The sequence below is a fragment of the Anabrus simplex genome, chromosome 7 (genome assembly GCF_040414725.1).
Source record: "Anabrus simplex isolate iqAnaSimp1 chromosome 7, ASM4041472v1, whole genome shotgun sequence".
NCBI lineage: Eukaryota > Metazoa > Arthropoda > Insecta > Orthoptera > Tettigoniidae > Anabrus > Anabrus simplex.
Window position 1 is genome coordinate 118,142,031 of NC_090271.1, and position 21,566 is coordinate 118,163,596.

At 40.9% G+C, this 21,566-nt stretch overlaps 1 protein-coding gene across 2 annotated transcripts in view; it reads left to right on the forward strand.

The window, feature by feature from the left end:
• The window catches only part of LOC136876954 (outer dynein arm-docking complex subunit 4), a 244,289-nt gene that overhangs the window by 176,459 nt on the left and 46,264 nt on the right, over positions 1 to 21,566 (forward strand). Inside the window, exon 1 of one of the 2 annotated variants that reach the window (XM_067150724.2) lies at positions 17,515 to 17,694. The exons of the other annotated variant lie outside the window; for it this stretch is intronic. Within the exon in view, the coding sequence (XP_067006825.1) occupies positions 17,530 to 17,694 (165 nt within the window). The 5' untranslated portion in view covers positions 17,515 to 17,529. Of the gene's footprint in view, positions 1 to 17,514; positions 17,695 to 21,566 lie in introns of those variants that run through there. 2 annotated transcript variants of the gene reach the window in all.

Below are 21,566 nucleotides of genomic sequence, written 5' to 3' on the forward strand. Positions count from 1 at the left end.
AAGAGTTGTTTAGCATGAACACCTATCTGTAAAAGGTATTTCAATAAGTACTTTTACATTTCGCAGTAAATTCAACCTTAATTATAATCCATATTGTTTAGATTGATCACGTAATTCTTATCAAAATTATTTACCTCAATCTTATTAAGATAAAAAAATATGCTTTATATGCTTTATAATATATGTATGGCTTATGAGTTACTGTCATTTTACTGAAAGCAAGCAAAGGATTGTTTCGATTCCTACCACGACTGTGGCAGGAGGACGATCAGCCGTACAAGCGACTCTTGGGCCATGCAATTTAGCAAATTTATTATGTAGGAATTTAAAATTTAGGAAGTTAGGTGTTGTACTTACATGGTCCAAAACTGTATGATGTCCTGTCGCAGGGATAACAGGAACCCCAAGGCATTCCCCACAGGAGAGACCCCCGCCGCAAGCCCTCCCCATCCACCTTAGTTCACCCTCGCTACTCCCCGTTTATTTATTTCAAAACAACAGTACATAGAATTATTACAAGTTTACAGAGTGAATAAATATCAAGAATGAAAAGAACATATGTCTTTCTTGTGTTATTGTTCAGCACTTCATATTATCAAAACATCGAAACAAAATTCTTCTCTTGCTTTCCTCAGCACTTTGTAAGAACGAAACATAATAAATTAAACATTACAATAGGTAATATTTCGTGAATTTTACTTAAAATGCAAATAATAATAATAATAATAATAATAATAATAATAATAATAATTTGGTGAATTGTACTATATTGATAACCGGATGGTATGTAAAGTTTGATAGTGAAGTTTAAAATTGCTCAATAAATGATAAAAATACTAATAACAATATATTCAAAAACTTTACTAAAAACAGCATTGTCCAGTCCGTCTATTCGTTCTACTGGGCCAATTTACTTCATTTTTTTTAATCTCTCCGAAATTACCTGCCGGTGAATCATCAGGTGGTATTGGTAGGTCCCTAAAGTTCAGTCAGCTATGAGTAATCCTAAAATCAAATATCTAAATGACCGCTACAATAATTGCTGGCGAAGGCTTGCCCCTAGCCCGCAATACCTTCTGTACTTAGCGGGTTGCATGCATCCAAGGAGCAATATCTTTATGTAAATATATTTGAGAACCTAAACCAGGGCCTCTCAGGGTGCATGCACTGTGCACGGTACAAAAGATGACTTCGCTTGGTTGACCACACTGCAGACCCCCACTCCTTGATTTGGAGCAAGAGCGCTGTCTCTCTCTTTCCCCAAGCCTGTCTCGCTCGCTCCGCCTGTCTCCCTCTTCCTCACTTGCTCCTTAGAGCTCCAAATCCGAGCCGAGTTGAGCCGAACTTTGCCGAGTAGCCCAGAGACGAAGCGTTGGTCCGAGCCGAGCCGAGTGGAACTGATGCACTGTGCAAAGGAACTCTGCGCCTCAGTTTGCATGCGTGAGATTTTGGGCGTTTGAGAGGCCCTGACCTAAAAGATTGACAGGCGGCTATAGACAAACCTGCAATTTCGACCAAACTTGGTACACGTATGATTTATTACTATTTGGAGAAAACTACTGTGGTGGTGAGGGGTAAGACACCCCTAGAATTGGGGGTTGGGTGAGAGTGACATGTAAAAGTCATCGAAAACGACCGATACTAGTGTCAAATCATACTTTTCGGGATAGATAAGTTGAATGGTGAAATTTTTTTTTTATTTGAAAGGGTAAACTACTTCGTAGACAACATGGGCTGTAACAAAGACAAACTTCCACGGGAAACAAAATAATATAAAACAAACGTTAAATTAAATAAACAGAAATAACTCCAAAACTACAAAATAGTTCGTAAAATATCAATCAACGTCATAATAAAGAAATCCACAAAAATTCACTTCACTCACAATTAACACTCAAAGAAAGTACCCGGGCAACGCATGGAGCTATTTCATACCAAGACACGTCCGGCTCCATGGCCAGATGGTTAGCGTGCTGGCCTTTGGTCACAGGGGACCCGGCTTCGATTCCCAGCAGGGCCGGGAAATTTAACCATAATTGGTTAATTTCCCTGGCACGGGGACTGGGTGTATGTGCCATCGCCATTTCTCACTCATTACGACGCGCAGGTCGCCTACAGGAGAAAAATCAAAAAAGATCTGTACCAGGCTTCCTCGGAGGACACACGCCATTAATATTATTATTGTTACCGTGTTTGCGTGTAACATAGAGGCGAAAGAAGGTGCGAGCATGAATGAGCCAATATAGGTTAATCAGAAGATTAATTTAAAACTTTAAAATTATAGCTATATTTTCTTCCTCTGCTACTTCTTTTTCCTTTTCAAATGTTAAATTTTAACAATTCAGGTACAAAAGTGCATAGGATTAGGTAACAATTTCAGAAAATCGAATACCAATTAATTAACAACTTTGAACTTGAAGCTCCCTAATTATACATTCTCCAAGAGCGTTGCGGCTCCTTTCGAAAAAAGTCAAGGAGACGAATCTCCCAGTTCCCTTTACACCATAGTCAGAGCATCTTTGCTCAACAAGTTTATCTAGAAGACTGCCCTCCAAACCTTATAACGTTACAGCCTTCCAAAGGCACCATTTGCTCTATAAAATTTATGCGTAGGAATCTATTTCCAGAAATTTCCAGGCCTATCAAAGATAAGACCTACATTTTACAAATTCAAGCAATCTGCTCTAACCTCTTAACATAAAAGGAATGAAATGGACTTCCACAGGGTATTGAATACCCATTCTACCGGGCGTTTGTGAAGAACAATAGGTTAAAGTTACTGGCCCAAAAATCTAAATTTTGTGGAAGCGGACACTTGCGCCCCTTGGAAATGAAATGAAAAGTCTGTAACCCTATATGGGCTTATGGCCCGAAGTTACAGAGGCTAAGCCTATACTACTGAAGTGACTATATGAAGGATTTTTTTTAAGTTACAAGGGTTACAAACAGAAGACGGTTACAAAGTCATAGTAACCTCAAAATCAATTTGATATGGAATAGGAGAGGGTAGATTACTCTCTATTCTCTGATTACGTTTAAGTTCCTTTGGCTTGTTTGAAATGTACATTAGAAATTTGAAATTTACATTTTAGAAAATTGAAGTTATATTATTAAAGATTGGAAACCTTTCCCTCGAGCTAGCTATCAAATACTGTCACTTAGTTAAGCCAGGACTGCCATTACCTTGAGCTGATGGACTTCTCGGTGATGGACGAGGCACCGCCGCCTTCCTCAAAAACACACACACTAGACTGAAGCGATGAATAAGACAACCTAGTTGAAAATGCGCCAGCTTTTACAGTCAAGGGGAAAGTTCCAGAAAGCCCAATTTTGATTGGATAATTAAATAAATACTAGATACAGTTTGATTGGCTAAAATATAAATACACAAAATTTTCTATTGGCCAACATCTTAAGTTGGCGGGAAGAGATAGAAATGTTGCAAACTTTAACATGCCAAAAACAAAGAATAACCAACTCAGTTTAGGAAACCTAGGAATCCAAAATTACTTAATAATTTTAGCAATCAATCTTCACACCAGAGGGCATAACATAAATTTATAGTAGCGACATCTGTAGGGAAATGTCCAAATTTCTTGTATTCGTTGTTGCAGCATTTAGATGGTAGATAGCGTTCTCCCAGGCGCTTTATTTAAATGAACGGGGCGGGTGTATCTCCCGGTACAATTATTATTATTATTAGTAGTAGTAGTAGTAATAGTAGTAGTAGTAGTTTTTGTTATGGCAGGGGAAAATTGTTGTATGTCCTCCGCTCTCTTCGCTCAGCGCCAACCAGCCGCACGCACGCAAACGTGGATCATTCGAGACTCGACGCGCAGTCTTCAGTGCGCGTGTCTGTTACGTCGTGTGCAGTATATAAGGAGCTCCCTGTCTGTCACTCATGAGGATTCTCCCCAGTGTCCTTCTCCAGAATACACTGAACGTCGAACACGGAGGCTACTCCTCTTAAAAATCTGTCTCGACCAGGTGGACGGAATTCTGGTAGTATGAGGTTTCACCTCAGGTCACTACTCCACTTTCCCGTTCCTTCATCCATGTCGAGCCCCGATGTTGTATGCCACACATCCCCAAGCTCACTCAAGCTCCGACACACACATTAGATTCTCTAATTGTGAACATAGCTTTCATTTAGTACAAGCTTATGAACTCAGACACTTCAAGTTAGAAGGAACTCTCTTAGCTAATCTATGCTAGTGCAAATGATAGTGGTCAACTATCACGAACTATATCTTTCCCAAGAACTATCTTTTCAAGATAGCAGTGAGTGTAAATACATTCAGAGTGTACATAGTGTATAGAAACAGAAACTCTCTCAAGATCAATATCAAAAAAGGCTTTCACGGCCGCAGATCTTAAAATCACAGGAATAGAACCAGCTTTTGGGTGGTTAGGCCGTGTGCATTATGCAGAGTTTCGTCCAGACGTGCCATTTGGACTCATCTACTTTGCTTCAAGACAATTTTATGTTTTATTCCTGTACATACTGTAGAATTCTGTGTGAAGCAAATAAATAAGTTGTGTTCTTGTAAACCTTATCTTGTTTACAACACAAATCTTTTAAAGACACCACTCTGTGTGGGAGTTGGATTTCCACCAACTAAAAACCCCTGCCCTCTTCACTCAGACCGCTCTGGAACTGCTTGTCGGCATGACATCAGAATGGAGTGATGTATATTATTAATGTTACGGAGTTTTGTGGATGTACAGAGGTGAAAGAAGGTGCTGGGGTGAACAGGTCTCAAAATACGAAATTAAAGTTAATTTAACAAGGTTATATTTTCTTTGCAAAATCAAGAAATAACAAGAGTGGCAGGTACAGAGTAGCAAAGCAACCAATCGGGAATGTACAATTACAGAGTTACAGGATTTGGGCTCCGAGAGCCAGGCACATAATTCTTGAGCAATAAACTCAACCTTACGCTATACAAGATTCAACCAAGGGGCAGAAGACCCCAATCATGCCCAGGAGCTCTTGCTCCCAATTACACAGTAAAGCCTCCTCGAGGCACGCAGAAACAAATTTTAAGAAAGAGCGACCCGCTCTTAAGTTCAAGCCTATCAAAGGCCACACCAAACTCCACTTTCAAGCTGTCCTCCAAGGACACATACACAGGGGTAAAAATATCCAACCTACTGAGGCCTATTCAGAGAAGAAACAGAAATATTACATGGCCTCTAAAATACCAACATGAGAGGAGGCGTTTTTGCACTCCTAATATACTTTATTTAAAACCTACTTGGCGCTAGGCCTCTAATGCAAGGGCTAATCCTATACTAAAGAGGTGACTTATAGAAGGAGACAATTTACATTACGTTAAGGAAGAAACGGTTGTGAAAATAAGTTCACCTCAACGCAATATGAGTGGGAGCTCGAGAGGGTTAAGCACTCTCTATCCCGATATGTAGTTTAAAAAAGATGGAATTGGTACCAAGTGTCTTTACATTTTAGAGAAAGTTACATGGTAAAAAAGGTTCGGACCTGCCCCGAGAGTTAAACTGCTGAGCTAGCAAGAAAAGAAGTTATTAAACGGCACACTGATAGATGTTACTGAAGTGGCGCGGAGACCCGAAAATCAGCAGTTTATATACCCTCGTGGAAAGTTCGAGGCGTTTCAGGAATGAGAACACCCTCCCACAAGAATTTTATTGGCTAACAACGAAAACCCCTACACTAGATGAAGAAGAAACACATTATTTGTGGAAAATTAATTACAGAAATTCCTTATTGGTCAAATTCAAAACTGGCGGAAAGAAAGGGTTAATATTGCCAACTTAAACAATAACTGAAAGAAATTTAACAAATAACAAACTTATGAATTCAAAATTTCTCCAAAAAACACAGTTCTTTCACTTCGCACTAGGGTGCAAAATTGTAGTCCTTCAGTAGTGCCATCTGGAAGAGAATGTCCACACTTCTTACTACAGGCAAAACAAAAATACATCGAAAACGACCCAGTTCAGAAACTTCAAAATTTACAAGTAGGGACATCTTCTGAGAAACTAGCGAATTAACACAGTAGATAAAGTTCAGACTTCCTCCAGTAGAGGAGTTTCAACTGGCGCAAAGTTTGAATTAGCGGCGTGGAGGTGTACCAACCGGTACAATTAAGTTCTTCCTTTCTCTTCTTTCTCCTTCATCCCCATAATGCTTGTCGCCATTGCCTTTACTGTGTTCCAGGCAGACGGGCTCTCTAACATAATCTGAACCAGATTCCCTGGCGTGAGTTGTCGGCCAAGTTGTTGGCAGGCTTTCCTTCGTTCTTCTTCCCATCGAACACAGTAGAAAAAAGTGTGTTCTACTGTCCCTTTCAGAACAGTACCGACAACCATCTCCCTGCGCCTTTCCCATCTTCATGGCGTATACGCCGAATCTTCCATGTCCTGTCAGGATATGCGACAGATAGTAATCTACCTGCCGATGTCTACATTTAAGCCAGTCTCCTACGTTGGGTATTAGCTTTTTTGTCCATTGGCCAACATCGGTTGTGCCATCCCATCGGTCTTGCCAGTCTAGTAAGAGTTGGTTCCTCGAGGCTTTCTTTTCTTCAGCAGATATAGTTGCACCCCTTTCATGCCAAAGTTTTCTCTCTACAACGAGGAGGTCAATGGGAATACTGGCAGCTACAACTTGTAAAGCTGCTGTCGAAACAGTTCGATATGCACAGGTAACTCTGAGCAGCATTTTCCTCTGTACTCTTTCCATAGCTCTTCGGTGAATCTTCCTCCTGAATGCATTGTGCCAGATAGGTGCAGCATAAAGTAAAATGGAATATACTGCAGAGCACATAATCTGTTTCTTAACTGTTCTTGGTCCCCCGATGTTAGGCATAAGTCTGGCTAATGCCGGTGCCTTCTTCTCTGCCTTTTGGGTTACTGCCTTCACATGTGCACCAAATGTGCAATTCCTGTCAATAAGAAACCCAAGGTATCGCACAGACTTTCCTGGGATAATCACTGTATCATTTAATAAGAAACGGACATTTTTCCAATTCCTGGAACCTTTCAAAATTACAGCCTCAGTCTTATGTGGAGCCAATCTCAACTTATTATTTACCATCCAAAGGTTAACTCGTCTCAGTGATTCATTTACTCGGAAGGTCAGTTCTTCTACATTCTCTGCTATTACCACTATTGCAAGGTCATCTGCATAACCAATAGATGTTGTCCCTTTTGTCAGCTGCAGGCGTAAGACACCATCATATAGAATGTTCCACAAGGTGGGTCCTAGGACAGATCCCTGTGGAACGCCAGCACTCATTTCAAGATCTTCTAAATCATGAAATCGTATTCTTCGTCCTTTGAAGTACTTAACGATTATTTGTTGTAGATACTGAGAAATGTTCATCCTACGAAGTTCTCTCAAAATAATGCTCCAAGAAGCAGTGTTAAAAGCATTTTTGACATCTAGCGTTATCAAGGCAGCCCATTTCTCACTGCTTTCTGCCTGTATTTGAATCACCCTCTCAATAGCTTCGGTTGTGGTTCTACCCTTTATAAATCCAAACTGGTTCGAAGAAAGTCCTCCCTGTTGTTCAAGTTCTTTCTCCAGTCTAGTTTTAATCAATCCTTCGTAAAGTTTGCTCAAGGTGTTTAATAAGCAAAGTGGCCTGTATGCTGATGGATCTAATGATAGTTTCCCTGCCTTCAATAACAGCACTAGCTTGGCTACTTTCCACTCGTCGGGGAATTCACGCTTTTTTAATAAATCATTGAAGACTGATAAGATCCAACCAGGTGCCACCTCAACTGCATACTTGATGGCTTCTGGTGGGATTCCATCTACACCTGGTGCGTTACCAGTCTTCATATTGCGTGCTACCTCTTGTAACTCAACCACAGTGAACGGTTCTGCAACACAAAAATCTGATTCCGTTTCAAGTCTGTCATTAGTACAAGGGAACAACTCCATTGCTATGGCTTTCCTTCTATCAGCTGGGAGCTGAACTGGTACCCTGTTGATTATTCGACCGGTCACTATCTTATATCCCGCTCCCCAGATATCACTGTCTAGATCTTCGCATAGATTTTGCCAGAGATGTCTCTTAGAATCCTTTATTAGCTTCATTAGTTGCCTCTTTGATGCCTTATATTCAGCTTCTAATTGTATTAAGTTGACCTGGCTAATTTTTTCCTAGATCTTGTAAGAATTCGTCTCTTGCGATTGCAGTCTTTCCTTTGCATGTCTATTTCATTGTTCCACCAGTAAGGGACTCGTGTTTTATATTTTGTTGATCCCCTCAATCGGCTGGTCCTACAAGCATCTTTAAGAACAGCAGTTACATCTTTTAGAGTATGTTGCACTGTATCTACAGTTTGTGACATCCACTCGATTGCAATTTTAAAAGTTTCCCAATTATAGTTCCACATCGTTTTCATGATATCATTAAGCTTCTTCGATCCCTTAACTTGAAAGTAAATAAAACGATGGTCGCTGAGAGATTCATCTTCCATAACTTCCCACTCAACAATGAATGATGCTATATCCTGCGTTGAGCAGGTGACGTCTATGAAAGACTCTGAGTTCCCTCTGGAAAAAGTTGGTAAGATTCCAGTGTTATGAACCACCAAGTCTAGGGTCGCTATCCATTCTGCCCAATATTCTCCCCTACGATCTGCAGTTGGTGCCCCCACAGAGGCAGTAGTAGTAGTAGTAGTAGTAGTAGTAGTAGTAGTAGTAGTAGTAGTAGTAGTAGTAGTAGTACAAGACGTGTTGTCTGACCCATTTATAACGAATGCTGCGGAGCAGCACGGGTCCTCTAGTAAGTATAAATACAGTTTACAATAATAATAATGTATGGCCTCCGAAGAGGCCTGGTGCAGTTCTTTTCCTAGTAGACTGCCTATAGGCGATCTGAAAGTCTGTGAGGATGGGTCCCTAACTAAGGTGATTTCTAATACTGTAGACATCACAAACACCCAGCCCTCAAACCAATTAAGGTTAAAATCTCAGAACCCGCCGGGCATCGAACCCGGGATCTTCTGAACCAGAGATCTCAACGCTGACAATTCAGCCAAGGAGCCGGGCGAATTTTTATAATGCCTATGATCATAAATTCAACATTTGCTCGTGTACACTGAAGAGCCGGTACATTATGTACGACAACCTTTTGCCCGCAGAACAGCGGCCACAGCGGTGAGGCATCGATTCAGCAAAGTGGTGGAAGGTACTATATACTGGGGTATCTGGTGCCAGAAGCGCAACAGCAGGTCTTTCAGTTGGCGTACACTGCTGGACGATGGTGAAGTAGCACGAACACGCTTCTCTAAGTCTAACCACAAATGTTCAATGGAGTTCATATCTGTGCAATTTGGGGAGGGCAAATTCACTATCATATTCCTCGAACCAGTCCTCCGCAATCCTGGCAATGTGGCATAGCGGACTGTCCTTTTGGAAGTGGTCGCTGCCATCAGGGAACACTGTTGACATGAGCAGATGGCCTTGGTTCCCAATACCTTCGAAATACCGGATAGCTATTTGTGTTTGGTGTACCGAAATAATAGGCCTTAGTGTGTCCCATGAAAACATCGTCCAGATCATCAGCCTGTCATCGCCCGACCGTGCAACCACATGCTATAGCCTCCGATGGAAATTGACGTGCACACCCTCGGTTGTCAACGTGATGAACCGGGAAACTGGATTAGAGCTGGGAACGGAGCGGAGCGGAGCCGGAGGTTCCCGCGCATTCAATCGGAGGCACCGAGTGAAACCACAAGTGAAATCGTGGCGGGAAAACAATAATTTCCTCCGAAACCTTCGTTTCACTCACCGTTTCCTTTACATGCAGTAGAACCAAGTCGATCAGAGTGCCGGCCCCGTGGTGTAGGGGTAGCGTGCCTGCCTCTTACCCGGAGGCCCCGGGTTCGATTCCCGGCCAGGTCAGGGATTTTTACCTGGTTCGAGGTCCACTCAGCCTACGTGATTAGAATTGAGGAGCTATCTGACGGTGAGATAGCGGCCTCGAGATGGCGAGGATCAACACTCAACACCTTTTCTTACGTAATGCTGCGTTTTCTTCACACCAACTCGCTCACTGTATTTCGACGAAAATTTCAGATAAGATGCTGCTTTACATGAAGACGTAAACATTCACTTCTTTTAATGATGAGTGTTGGTAGGGAGACAAAGAATGCTAAACGGATGTATGAAAAACGGAAGTTGAAAATTGGGAAGCAATTTTATACAGAGTCCAATTTGATGACGTGTCGTCCCTCTACAACAAGAAAAGACGTCTCCTTGTGCATGAGAATTTTTCAGTGACATGTGGTCCTTCAAATACAAACGGTTTTGAAATGATTCCTATTATTGGTGATGGCAATTGTTTATGCCGCGCAATTTCTTATTGTTTATATGGTACTGAAGATAAGACACATTGAAATTCGCTCAAATGTTGTTAACAATATTACCAAAAAGTGTCTTGCATATCAGAATTGTATTATTGGTGACGAGTCCTATGGACAAAATACCAGTAAAGCTACTGATTATAAATATGTAATGTTTGGCAATGCACAGAAAGGTGAACATGCTGAACTTCACAGTGCGGTGAGTTGTTTTCCGAGCATCTCTTCAGAGTTAACAGGGAAAATAGTGACGTAATAATGGATTACGGTTCTGGTCACATGATTCATGACTTACTATTTACTGGGGATTTGGACAGTAGATATTATAATATCTTGAAAAATAACAATATGTATTCAGTAGCTGACAGGCAACACTAACCCTACAATACAGCTACAATGAAAAAATGAAATGGCGTATGGCTTTTAGTGCCGGGAGTGTCCGAGGACAAGTTCGGCTCGCCGGATGCAGGTCTTTTGATTTGACACCCGTAGGTGACCTGCGCGTCGTAATGAGGATGAAATGATGATGAAGACGACACATACACCCAGTCCCCGTGCCAGGGAAATTAACCAATTAAGGTTAAAATTCCCGACCCTGCCAGGAATCGAACCCGGGACTCCTGTGGCCAAAGGCCAGCACGCTAACCATTTAGCCATGGAGCCGGACACAGCTACAATACAGTTGTTACTCCTCGAGTTCAGAGGTCTAAACCTAAAGCCACTATAACAGGTCGTCATGAATCAACTGCTAAGACTGTAGACAACATTATCCCAAAATTGACGATCAGAAATTTGAGATTGCTTCAAGATGTGCGGTTTGAGATGTTATTCCAAATTTAGGCCCATTTTCTATGGGTGATCTTAAATAAGTTTGTCAATATTGCTCCGCGCTCTATTTTAAACCCAAGAAGAATACAGCAGGACGCTTCACTCTCTGCCGTTATCATGGAAAAATAAACCTTCCGCTCTAGACAGACTGAAACAGTTGTTCACTGGTAGTGATGGAAAATCCAAAAACTTAAGACAGAATATTCGGCAGTACAATAATGCAATGTCATTTGTTTCTTTTGGTGCAAAAGTTGACTTGCCAACAAATTTTGGTCCTTTCACTTTCAGAATACACTGCATGGTTCATTATCGGATTTCAACATTATACCCTAAAGATGGGCAAAGTGCTTCATATGTTCAGTAATATATACTTGACTTCACCAAAGCTAATGAAGTAATATATCCCACGACGCCAACCAACACTTACATATTTGAATGATTTGTTGAATAAATGTAATCCTTTTGTTCGTTCATACAAAACCATGCATCAGAAGGTCAAAGAGGAAGTTCTTGCTCAGAAAGAAAATCGTCCTCAACTCAATTTTGTTTGTAACCTCGTCACAGGCTACATTAAATTAAGGCAATACATAATAATAAAATAACAATGAGAATGAAGCGAAAGAGGTACAGATATCAAAACAACAGTTGCAACCATCGTAAGTTTCGGAGATGCAAGTTACTAAAAGTGAAAACAAACAGATAAAACAATATGACAGCTAATGGCGTAAATGGGAAGGCGGCTAGGATCCCTAAGAGGATGAATTGTTACTTCGCGTTGTGGGGAAAGAAAAGTGAACATGGGTCACCCTTTAAAATCAATATTTACTTAACAAAATAAAGATCAGAATAACATAAAAAAGTACGAAATTATGACAAATGAAAAACATCAAAGTATTTACATCTTCAATGAATGTAAGTTAGCTGGCATGTGTTACCAGCGAAAGTAATTCAAAATACATACAGTATTAAACCAAATAACATAGTGAATAGAAATCAGATAAAATTGTTCAAAAAAACGAGGTTCATATCAGTAACATTTACATCAAAGACAATTATATATTACAAATATATGTGCTGCCCCACATCCGTTATTAAAGACATGTCTGCCTTGCTTTCTTCTTGAAGAAATATTTAACCTAAATACACTACTGTCCAAAAGCTAAGCATAAGTTACGAGCAAGCAGGGCAACAGGAAATAGACCGCAAATCGCACGACATATGCACCTATCAACCTTACGTGTTCACTTTGTATAGGAAAGGAGTGTTCCCTGCTTTGACTAGCGGCGTAACCGCAAGGTAAACACAGCCAGTATCTGCGCCCCAAATTCCCTCAGCCGTGTTTGCCCTGTTATAGTCTGCGGAGTGTAGCCTCGTGGTGAACGTGACAACATGATGACACAACAACGCCATTTGGACCCAGTTTTGCAGGATAGAATACTCGGCCGCCTGGAAGCAGGCCAGACACAGACCGAAGTTGCCGTATTCTTGAATGTGCCACAAAGTGTCATTTCCAGGTTTTGAAGACGATTTCGAGACACAGGAAATGTTAGTCGTAGGCCAGTACCAGGTCGACCAGAGGTAACCACCCCACAGCAGGACCTATATCTGGCCTTAACCGCCCGACGAAATCGGAGTGCACCTGCAAGACAATTGTAGGCGGAGCTTGAAGCTGTCTCAGGGGGTGCCGTTTCCCAGCAAACTGTGTACCGGAGGCTCAGAACAGCAGGGCTGTTTGCCCGACATCCAGTGGTGTGCGTCCCGCTCACTCCAGCACAGACATATACCCGTTTACTGTGGAGCCGTCAACATCGAAACTGGACAATGAATGAATGGATGCACGTGCTCTTCACAGATGAATCCCGCTTCAGTTTGCAGAACGATTCCCGTCGCACATTAATCTGGAGAGAACCGGGTAGCCGATACAACCACAGGAACATCGTGGAACGGGACCAGTATGGTAGTGGTAGCGTCATGTTGTATGGGGTGGCATCATGTTGAATGGGCGTACGGACCTGCACATCTTCATGGGTGGTCCGAGGAACACTGTTAACGCTCGGAGATACAGGGATGAGGTACTGAGACCACATGTTCGACTCTTCAGAGGTGCGGTTGGTCCAGACTTCCTCTTAATGGACGATAATGCCCGACCGCACCGCGTTGCTCTGGTGGATGAATTTCTGGCTGGGAAAGACATCCATCGCATGGACTGGCCAGCGACGTCTGCGGATCTGAATCCTATAGAACATGCCTGGGATGCATTGGGGAGGCGAATTGCATCCCGTCAGCCTCCACCAACGACCCTCCAAGACCTTCGATTGCCCTTTCGGAGGAATGGGATCGACTGCCACAAGAGCTCTTGGACCATCTGATAGAAAACATGCCACGTCGCTGCGAAGCATGTGTGACCGCTAAGAGTAAACATACACCCTCTTAACTGCATATTTCGTTGTGGAAGACAGTGTCTAATTTTGTTAGTTGTTGTCAAAGGTGTACCTTAGCTATCAGAACCTTTCTGACACTGGATTTTTTTTTTTTTTTGACAGGTTGTGTGACATATGGTGTGTGTGATTTAGCTTTCGTTTCTTCAGCAATACGTCTGACATTCCTATCAGGCGGTATGGCCTCATTTAGTGATTATGCTTAAGTTTTGGACACTAGTGTATAAGCATATCTCCTTACAAAGGTGTACAATAAATCGTGACAGTCGGTTATCGGAATTACAGACGATGGCCATTTGAGATTGCATTTAAGAAAATGAAATCAACGTGATAATTATAGAGTTTACCAAGGGCTAATTCTCTATAACAAAGAAATTTAGAAAGGGGCATGCTGAAACATTTACTAATGGACAGATATATGCAAGAAATTAAACAAAATAACGTAGAGGAAATTAAGTTGCTGCCTTTTCTAAAACACTACAGTAAAAGGCGCATATCTTCAATTGATATAGGCCTATATTAAATTGAAACGAAACTACCGGAGGCAACCCTATGGGCAATTAAAGCCTTACATATTACTTATAAGACCTTAAACCAACATTACATTTACATTTAATTAGATTATTCAAAACAAGAAAAGGAAATAGCCTCCAAAACAAAATAATGATATTTAGCTGTAGAGCTAAATCATTTCGACGAACATATTGGTGAATGCTGATATCTGGGGTAAACTCCTGAAAGGGAAAAGGTGACATAGAAATTAAATTAAGAAGAATAACATAGTGCTTACCTAGGGGACAGGCATCCCAACCGGGACGAAAGCAGACGTGCATCCGCCTCCTAAGACGGTCAGGAATCAAAGACCTCCGCTCCCGCAGAGGAGCGAAAGGCCGGAAATTGAGAAACTCGCGAATAGCCAACCAGGTAAGCCCGCAACTACTCCAGACATTAGATTCACCAATAGGAAACCTTGTTACTCTGACCTATCACAAAGCTTTTCGAGAAAATTCTTTCTGATGAACCAGCAACTTACAGGAAACGACTGTAAATATACTCCTAAAAATGACACGTGGCATTACACCCTGCCTCACAAGTTTTAAACCATCATTACACAATATATACATTTTAAATACCAAGATTTCTTTGAACATAATTCTTGCAATGTTCATTAACATATCAAGATGTTCCTATATTAATATTTGTGAAAAGTTCATGATCCCAAAAGTTGTATACACGAGCAAGATACCCGTGCTTCGCTACGGTATTAAACTGAAATTTATAATTGAATGCTTAACATTTTATATATAATCCGCCAAAATTCGCGATCTGACGGCAAAGTTCCTCACATTTTTCAGTCTTTCTTTCCAGCATTCGATTTCATACTTCCCGGGCTAGCTCCAGGTATTCCGCCCGGTCAGTTGGGTCCCTAAATCTTTGCCATCTTTTCCTATAAGCATTTTTAATATGGATGAAATCCTTGAGGAGATCCGGCCTGGTGTCGTCTTGGGTGCCTTGGCGGTACTGGACCCGCGGCCGAACTGCATTCGTAGTCATTACCCGGCCAGGACCCGTTTCCAGCGCGGTCCGCACATTTTGACGATGTTCTACATAACACCGCCCTGACTACATTAGATTTTTGCCTTTCTCTGAGAGCTAGGGTGGGGGGGGGGGAATGCGGATCCCCTTCCCCCGGGCATGTGTGCCCTTGCCACTGTGTTATAATTTGATTTGGCCCTGTAGTGAAGCTGTTTGACATATAGATATGCCTATTAAACCTACGAGTCGACGCACAGCGAATATTGTCTGGAAGGAAGTATTGTGAAATAAATGTTATAAACTATTGCATAATGTCGTTATTTTTTTTTAAATTCGAATACTCCAAAATAATGCTACGGAGCAGCACGGAAGCTGTATGTGGACAATAAAATATCGCTCTTTAAATGCTTAGCTACAACTTACATTATTACTGACGACCCCTCGGATTATCGTCGCAAGCCCCCAGGGCCACTCAATATCTTTTGAATTTTGTCAAATAAAGCAGACACTAGCTTTTGCAACTAGTAGTCCTACTATATTTCTGGACGGTTTAAATGTTTAGATTAGAAAAAGTAATGCCCATGTCAACGCTAAGTAGCGCAACTCGATTATTTATAGGTAGGTATCAGGTTGGAGGGATCCTTGCTGGCTATTAAACTTTTAAGGTGTCTCCTCAATTCAGAGAAAATGTCTGCACCCCTGCACTAACAGTTAAGTTGAAGTTTTGGCCATCATCAAATTATCCTGATTTGGGCTTTTATACCTACTGGTAGCACGAAAAATTAAGCGGATATAATTATAATCGCATATACAGTTTTGGTTACACTCAGTCATTTGGATCCATCTATGCAGAAAACAGCATGGGTATCGAAATTTACAGCTCCAGCCAACAAACCTCTACATACGACAAGAAGACGATGAAGGAGACAGTATGTGACCAAAATAAAATACGAGAAAGTTCTTTGTTCAGTTTCCCTACCTGCTAGCTATTTTCTGGAGAAGTGTTGTCGATGAATATGGTAACATGATATTAATGTTCACGTTAACAAGTTCCATAGGAAAAGCAACAAGACGATCCCTCTTCACTCTGCTTGTAATTCTCCTATTTCAAATGACAGGGCTGTGAGGGGAGACGTCGAGACGTACAGCTGCAGGGTCCGCCTTCTTCATGCCTAACATAGTGAGGGCCAGGTACTCCACACGAATTGATTCGCTGTTGACGCGTTGCCGGGGCAACCGACAGCTCAGGCGTTGTGTCTGTTCTAGATGTGTTTGCAGGTGTCATGCAGTGCACATCCCCAGTATTGTCCGTACAAGTGCCGTCGTGATGTCGCAGTTCGGTGGCCAAAACATCACTAGACATACATCAAACCACAGTGCCAATTGTTTTCCATAAAATTATCGTCTGTTATCAAATATGAGTGATTACAATATAAACATTTTTCCCAGTTCGCTTTATATAAAGAATTTTAGTCAACTAAATTTCAAATTTAAGTTCAGTAAAACTTCATGATTCATTCTGTGGTTATTTTGTGTTCAAGTGTCGTGCTATATTTTGTTTTTTAAAATGTCAGACAGAAATGTTCAATAATGATTTCTCGACGCAAAGCGCAGTCATCATATGTTTATAGAGTTCTTTGGAAAGCAGACCGAACACATGTGAACATGAACATGAAAAGTTAATTTTGCTGTTATTTTTGCTAATAATTTCCGAATATAGGACCTACTTCCTACTTCTGAACTGGTAGGCTTCGAATATAGTCGCAGCTGTCATTATTATTAATTACTAGGTAATATAAAACGTTCGGTACATTGTTGAGAGGATACTTGATACCTGGAAAGAAGAAAGCTCTCTTTTATTTTTAAATCTTTCTGAGTCACTAACAATATTTAGTAAACAACTGCAATGAGCATGGCAGCAGAAGAGAAAACAAGTACCGTTAGTCAGTCCAAGAAACTTAGTGAACGTGCACGTGATATTCTAAGGATGACACGTGACACGGAGTTCTTGCAAAGCTTTTTGCGAGTTGACGACTCGGAGGAGAACGATGGGGTAGGTCGTGGCCTTAAAGGACCTAAGAAAAGTCTTCATGAAGACCCAGTTCCCCTACCACCCCACATCCAACAACCTCAACCAGTAGTCCATATAGAACCTGCCCCTCAAGAACGTCCCCGTTCTCCTCGCGGTGGAACCGCCCCGGTCTCGGGTAAGTCCTCCAAGAAGGGTGCGGGCAACACTACTTTCTCCCAACTAGCAAAAGATCTTAAGCTGAAGAAAAGTCCCCGTCGTGGTCGCGGTAAAAGAAGACGTAACGAATGTCGTCAGGAAGAAGTGTATACCGACAAAGACAGAGCAGCAGCTGTCAACATGGGGACACGCGATATCAAACAGTCACTCAAACTGAAGCGCCAGCAAGATCGCACGAGAGCGCTACAAATCCCAGACGAAGCAGAACCAGGAACGCTGCTGGCCCTTGGTAGCCACGAGCTACGAAACGGCGACGTTCGTATTGCCATCACTTTCATGCACAAGGTTATAATACAACTATTTTAGTCTTTTCCAGTACTCGCATGTCTTTCAACAGCCACAATTATCCAAAGAATGGTCCCAATCCTTATGTAGCCTACTACATTTATTTATAGAACTAGTAACATTCGCTTAGATCGTCTCAATCTATTAGGCTACAGTCGATTACAGTCGATAGGCTTTTCGCGTTTTCTACAGTACGCCTGTATATTATGAAAGCAGTGATTTTAGTATTGTAGAGTAGTAAGTTAGTAGTACCGTAGTACCGGTACCAAAAATGAGTACCAGGTATATTGCATGATTGTTTTCTAAATTGATCTCATCAGCTGCTATTAAGATAATTAGATCTCATAATCGATATGAACTAGTCCGAATTCTTGTGAATATTATTGGATGCAAAACTACACTGTTCACATTCAAGCTTAAAGTAAAAAAAAAAATTCGAAGATTGAAGGTTTTAGCTAAAGAAAACGGCCATAAAAGACGTGAAAATTACGTCTCTCTAAGCCTTGCAAGCCTCTAATTGAAAAGGGACAAGATTTTGCGGAAAATAAGTTGGATAAGAGAAATGAAAGAGAGGAGCATGACACAGGTATGTGGAAAGAATACCAGACTCAGCTGGGAGCCCATGGTCGACACTTCACACTCACAAATTTGAACCCTACAGGAGTTTTAGTTGATTCTCTATGAAACTATCCCAGATTCAGATACGGTAAAAATGGTGTTGACAGTGCACTATATCCGTATGGGCTACTTATTTAACCAGTCTCACCCATGGCTTTAATAATATGAAAGTGAGGTACGAATGGCACTAGTGATACCACTTCCTTTGCAGCAAGTCCCTGGATGAAGGAGTCACTCAGAGTCAGTTGATTTGTGCATTTCAGTGGGTTTGGTAGACTAGAGCAAGACAGGACAGTACTACTGTATGTTAAAATACATAGTAATTAAAATGGAAGACTACTTCATTGTAAGGGACTCGGGGATAAGTACAGCAGAAGGGGATCTGATGGCATTACATATATATCTCATTCATTGTAATTTCAGACGATAATCACAAAATAACAGGGTGGAAATTAATGTTCACTTCTGCAGTGGTAAAACCAACAGATTATTACTTGCTTTTCTCTGGACTGTACTGTTTTTCATTGAATGGGAAGAAGTTGTAAAGTCTGTCTCCTTGGCTGAATGGACTAGTGGCAATCGATTCAGAGGGCCCTGGATTAGATTTCCAGACATGTTGTGAAGTTAACAACAACTGGTTAATTCCTCTAGCTCAGGGGCTAGGTGTTTATGTTCATCTTAATACCTGTGTTTATTTACATACAAACCAGGTGAGTTGGCCGTGCGGTTAGGGGTGCGCGGCTGTGAGCTGGCGTCCAGGAGATAGTGGGTTCGAATCCCATTGTCAACAGCCCTGAAGATGGTTTTCTGTGCTTTCCCATTTTCACATCAGGCAAATGCTGGGGCTGTACCTTAATTAAGGCCACAGCTGCTTCCTGAACCTAAGGGTTGGTTGGAGGTCCACTCAGCCTATATAATTACAATTGAGGAGCTTTCCTACCCCATTGTCTCCATAAGACCCATCGGTGTCGGTGCGACATAAAGCCAATAGCAACAAAAAAATTGCATACAACACATCACACCATAAACCACCATAGAGACACATGATAGTGAATATATCCCATCCAGCAATATAAATGTACCTACTGTTTACATCTGAAGGAATAAATAGAAGAAACAAATAAACTAACTCCAAACCCCATGGCACAACAACTGTGAGGGGCTCTGGCCTACCAAGCAAATGTTGCTCGGCTCAAAGGCCAGCCATTTATGACGTGACAAATAGACAGTGTGATGAATCTTCTCTGCCATTATTCTTGGTTTTTTCTAGACTGGGCTCATCATCTCACCGTCGGAAAGCTCCTCAATTGTAATCATGTAGGCTGAGTGGACCTGCAACCAACCCTTAGATTCAGGTAAAAATCCCTAGCCTAGCCTAGCCAGGACTTGAACCTGGGGGCTCTGAGTAAGAGGCAGCCATGCTACCCCTAGACTATGAGGCTGGCAGAAAAACCAAATAAGTGCATAAAATGCAACTAAATACAGCCTAATATCAGTCAGTCAGGAATAAAGAAAACATGTTCATACAGTATATAAAGTATGTGTACCCGTTCCTCTCAGAAAACAAAAATAAGATTTAGATGAAAAGTTTTCACACCATTGAACATCCATACATTGTACATATATGGCCAGCCATGCTGAAATAATTTTCTTTACTGAAGCTTCGAATAAATTCTGATAACAGCGGCTTTACCATCACAACACCTAGTAGATTGCAGACAATCCATTTCAGTCATTCCACTGCTGCTACAGGTGCTGAATGCAGTTTTCATGCATTTTTGTTAGATATTAGATATTTATTTCAATAATTAATTCCAACGAGCCAAAGGTTCATACAGAGAAATTGTACAATGAATAATATATTCAATGGCGGATCTACAAACTCTGAATACTTACAATGATATAATCAGGTGACTTAAACAGTAAAAGTAGAGAGACATCAATACAGAAAGTGTAAAAAATAAAAATAAAATACCATTCTATAATTCCTTAATTATACTAAGATACTTAAAATACTTAGTACTACAAGTGACTAACAATGCAACAGGATTGACAAAGCGGGGAGAGTGTTTGTTTTAAACATTACATATTTATATTTCACCTATGAAGTATCTATTCCATAAATTTTCCTTTGCCTTTTGTTTGAAAGTTATTAAAGTAGGGGCAATTTTCACATCAGCAGGAAGTTTGTTGTATGCTTGAATTGCTGAGAATTTACAACTGTTCTTCCCATACTTAGAAGAGTGGATGTGATACAAGGCCAAGTCATCTGCGTGTCTAGTTTGATACCTGTGGTTGTCTGAATTGGTTATTAAAGTAGTGTTGTGAAATATTATGTTTCTTTTTATTTTAGACATTAGTAAGACAGAATTAAGCTCTGTAATTATGCTGAGAGGTGGAATTTTGGTCTGAGTGTATAGGTCTTTTACTGGGGTGTATAATGGTAAGTTAAATATGTTCCTTATTGCCCTATTCTGTATCACCATTAGTTCATTCAGGGAAGACTATACAATGTGACCAAATTACACATAATTACACAATCATAATTCCTTAGATTATAGAGTTTAGCTTCATTGCTAGTTATCCAAACTTCAGACACAACCACAATATCCACTTCACCAATGAGGAATAACAACAACTCAACATCGTCAAGCCTATTTCTGATACTTCTGGTGTTAAGGTGCAAAATCCTAACCTCACTAAGTAAATGAACTGAAATTGAACTATGACACGAGTTCACGGTAATATCCAAGGGTTTCTGCTGAATGAAAATCTGTTCTGTCTTGTTCTATAGTAAGGTCCTTGTTAAGCATCATCTGGTTCTGTGAGAAAAGCAACCAGACACATGGGCTTTCTGCACCAGCTAATAATGAGGCTGTTGAGGATTCAACCACCCTTTGGACCGAAGACTCAAAATATTTATATATATATATATAAAACCTGTGAGATTGTAGGAAACCAATAAAAAATTTGAAACCAGAGTCAGGAATTAAATTTCTTTCAGCTAGATAGAAAACTACAATGTTAACTTTACAATCACTATGGTAATAGTTTGTAACTAGTGGCTTGTTGAGGTAATGGCCTCAATTTATTGAGAATGTTTCAACATATTTTAATGAAGTAAAAAACACATTTATTAAGACTTTTTCCTCAGTAGTCAGAAAAGCAGCCTCTGTAGTTGCATCCTTCTGTAACAATATTTTGGTGTAAACAATTTTTCTTGGCCTTGATTACTTGTTTTGTTTAATGATTAC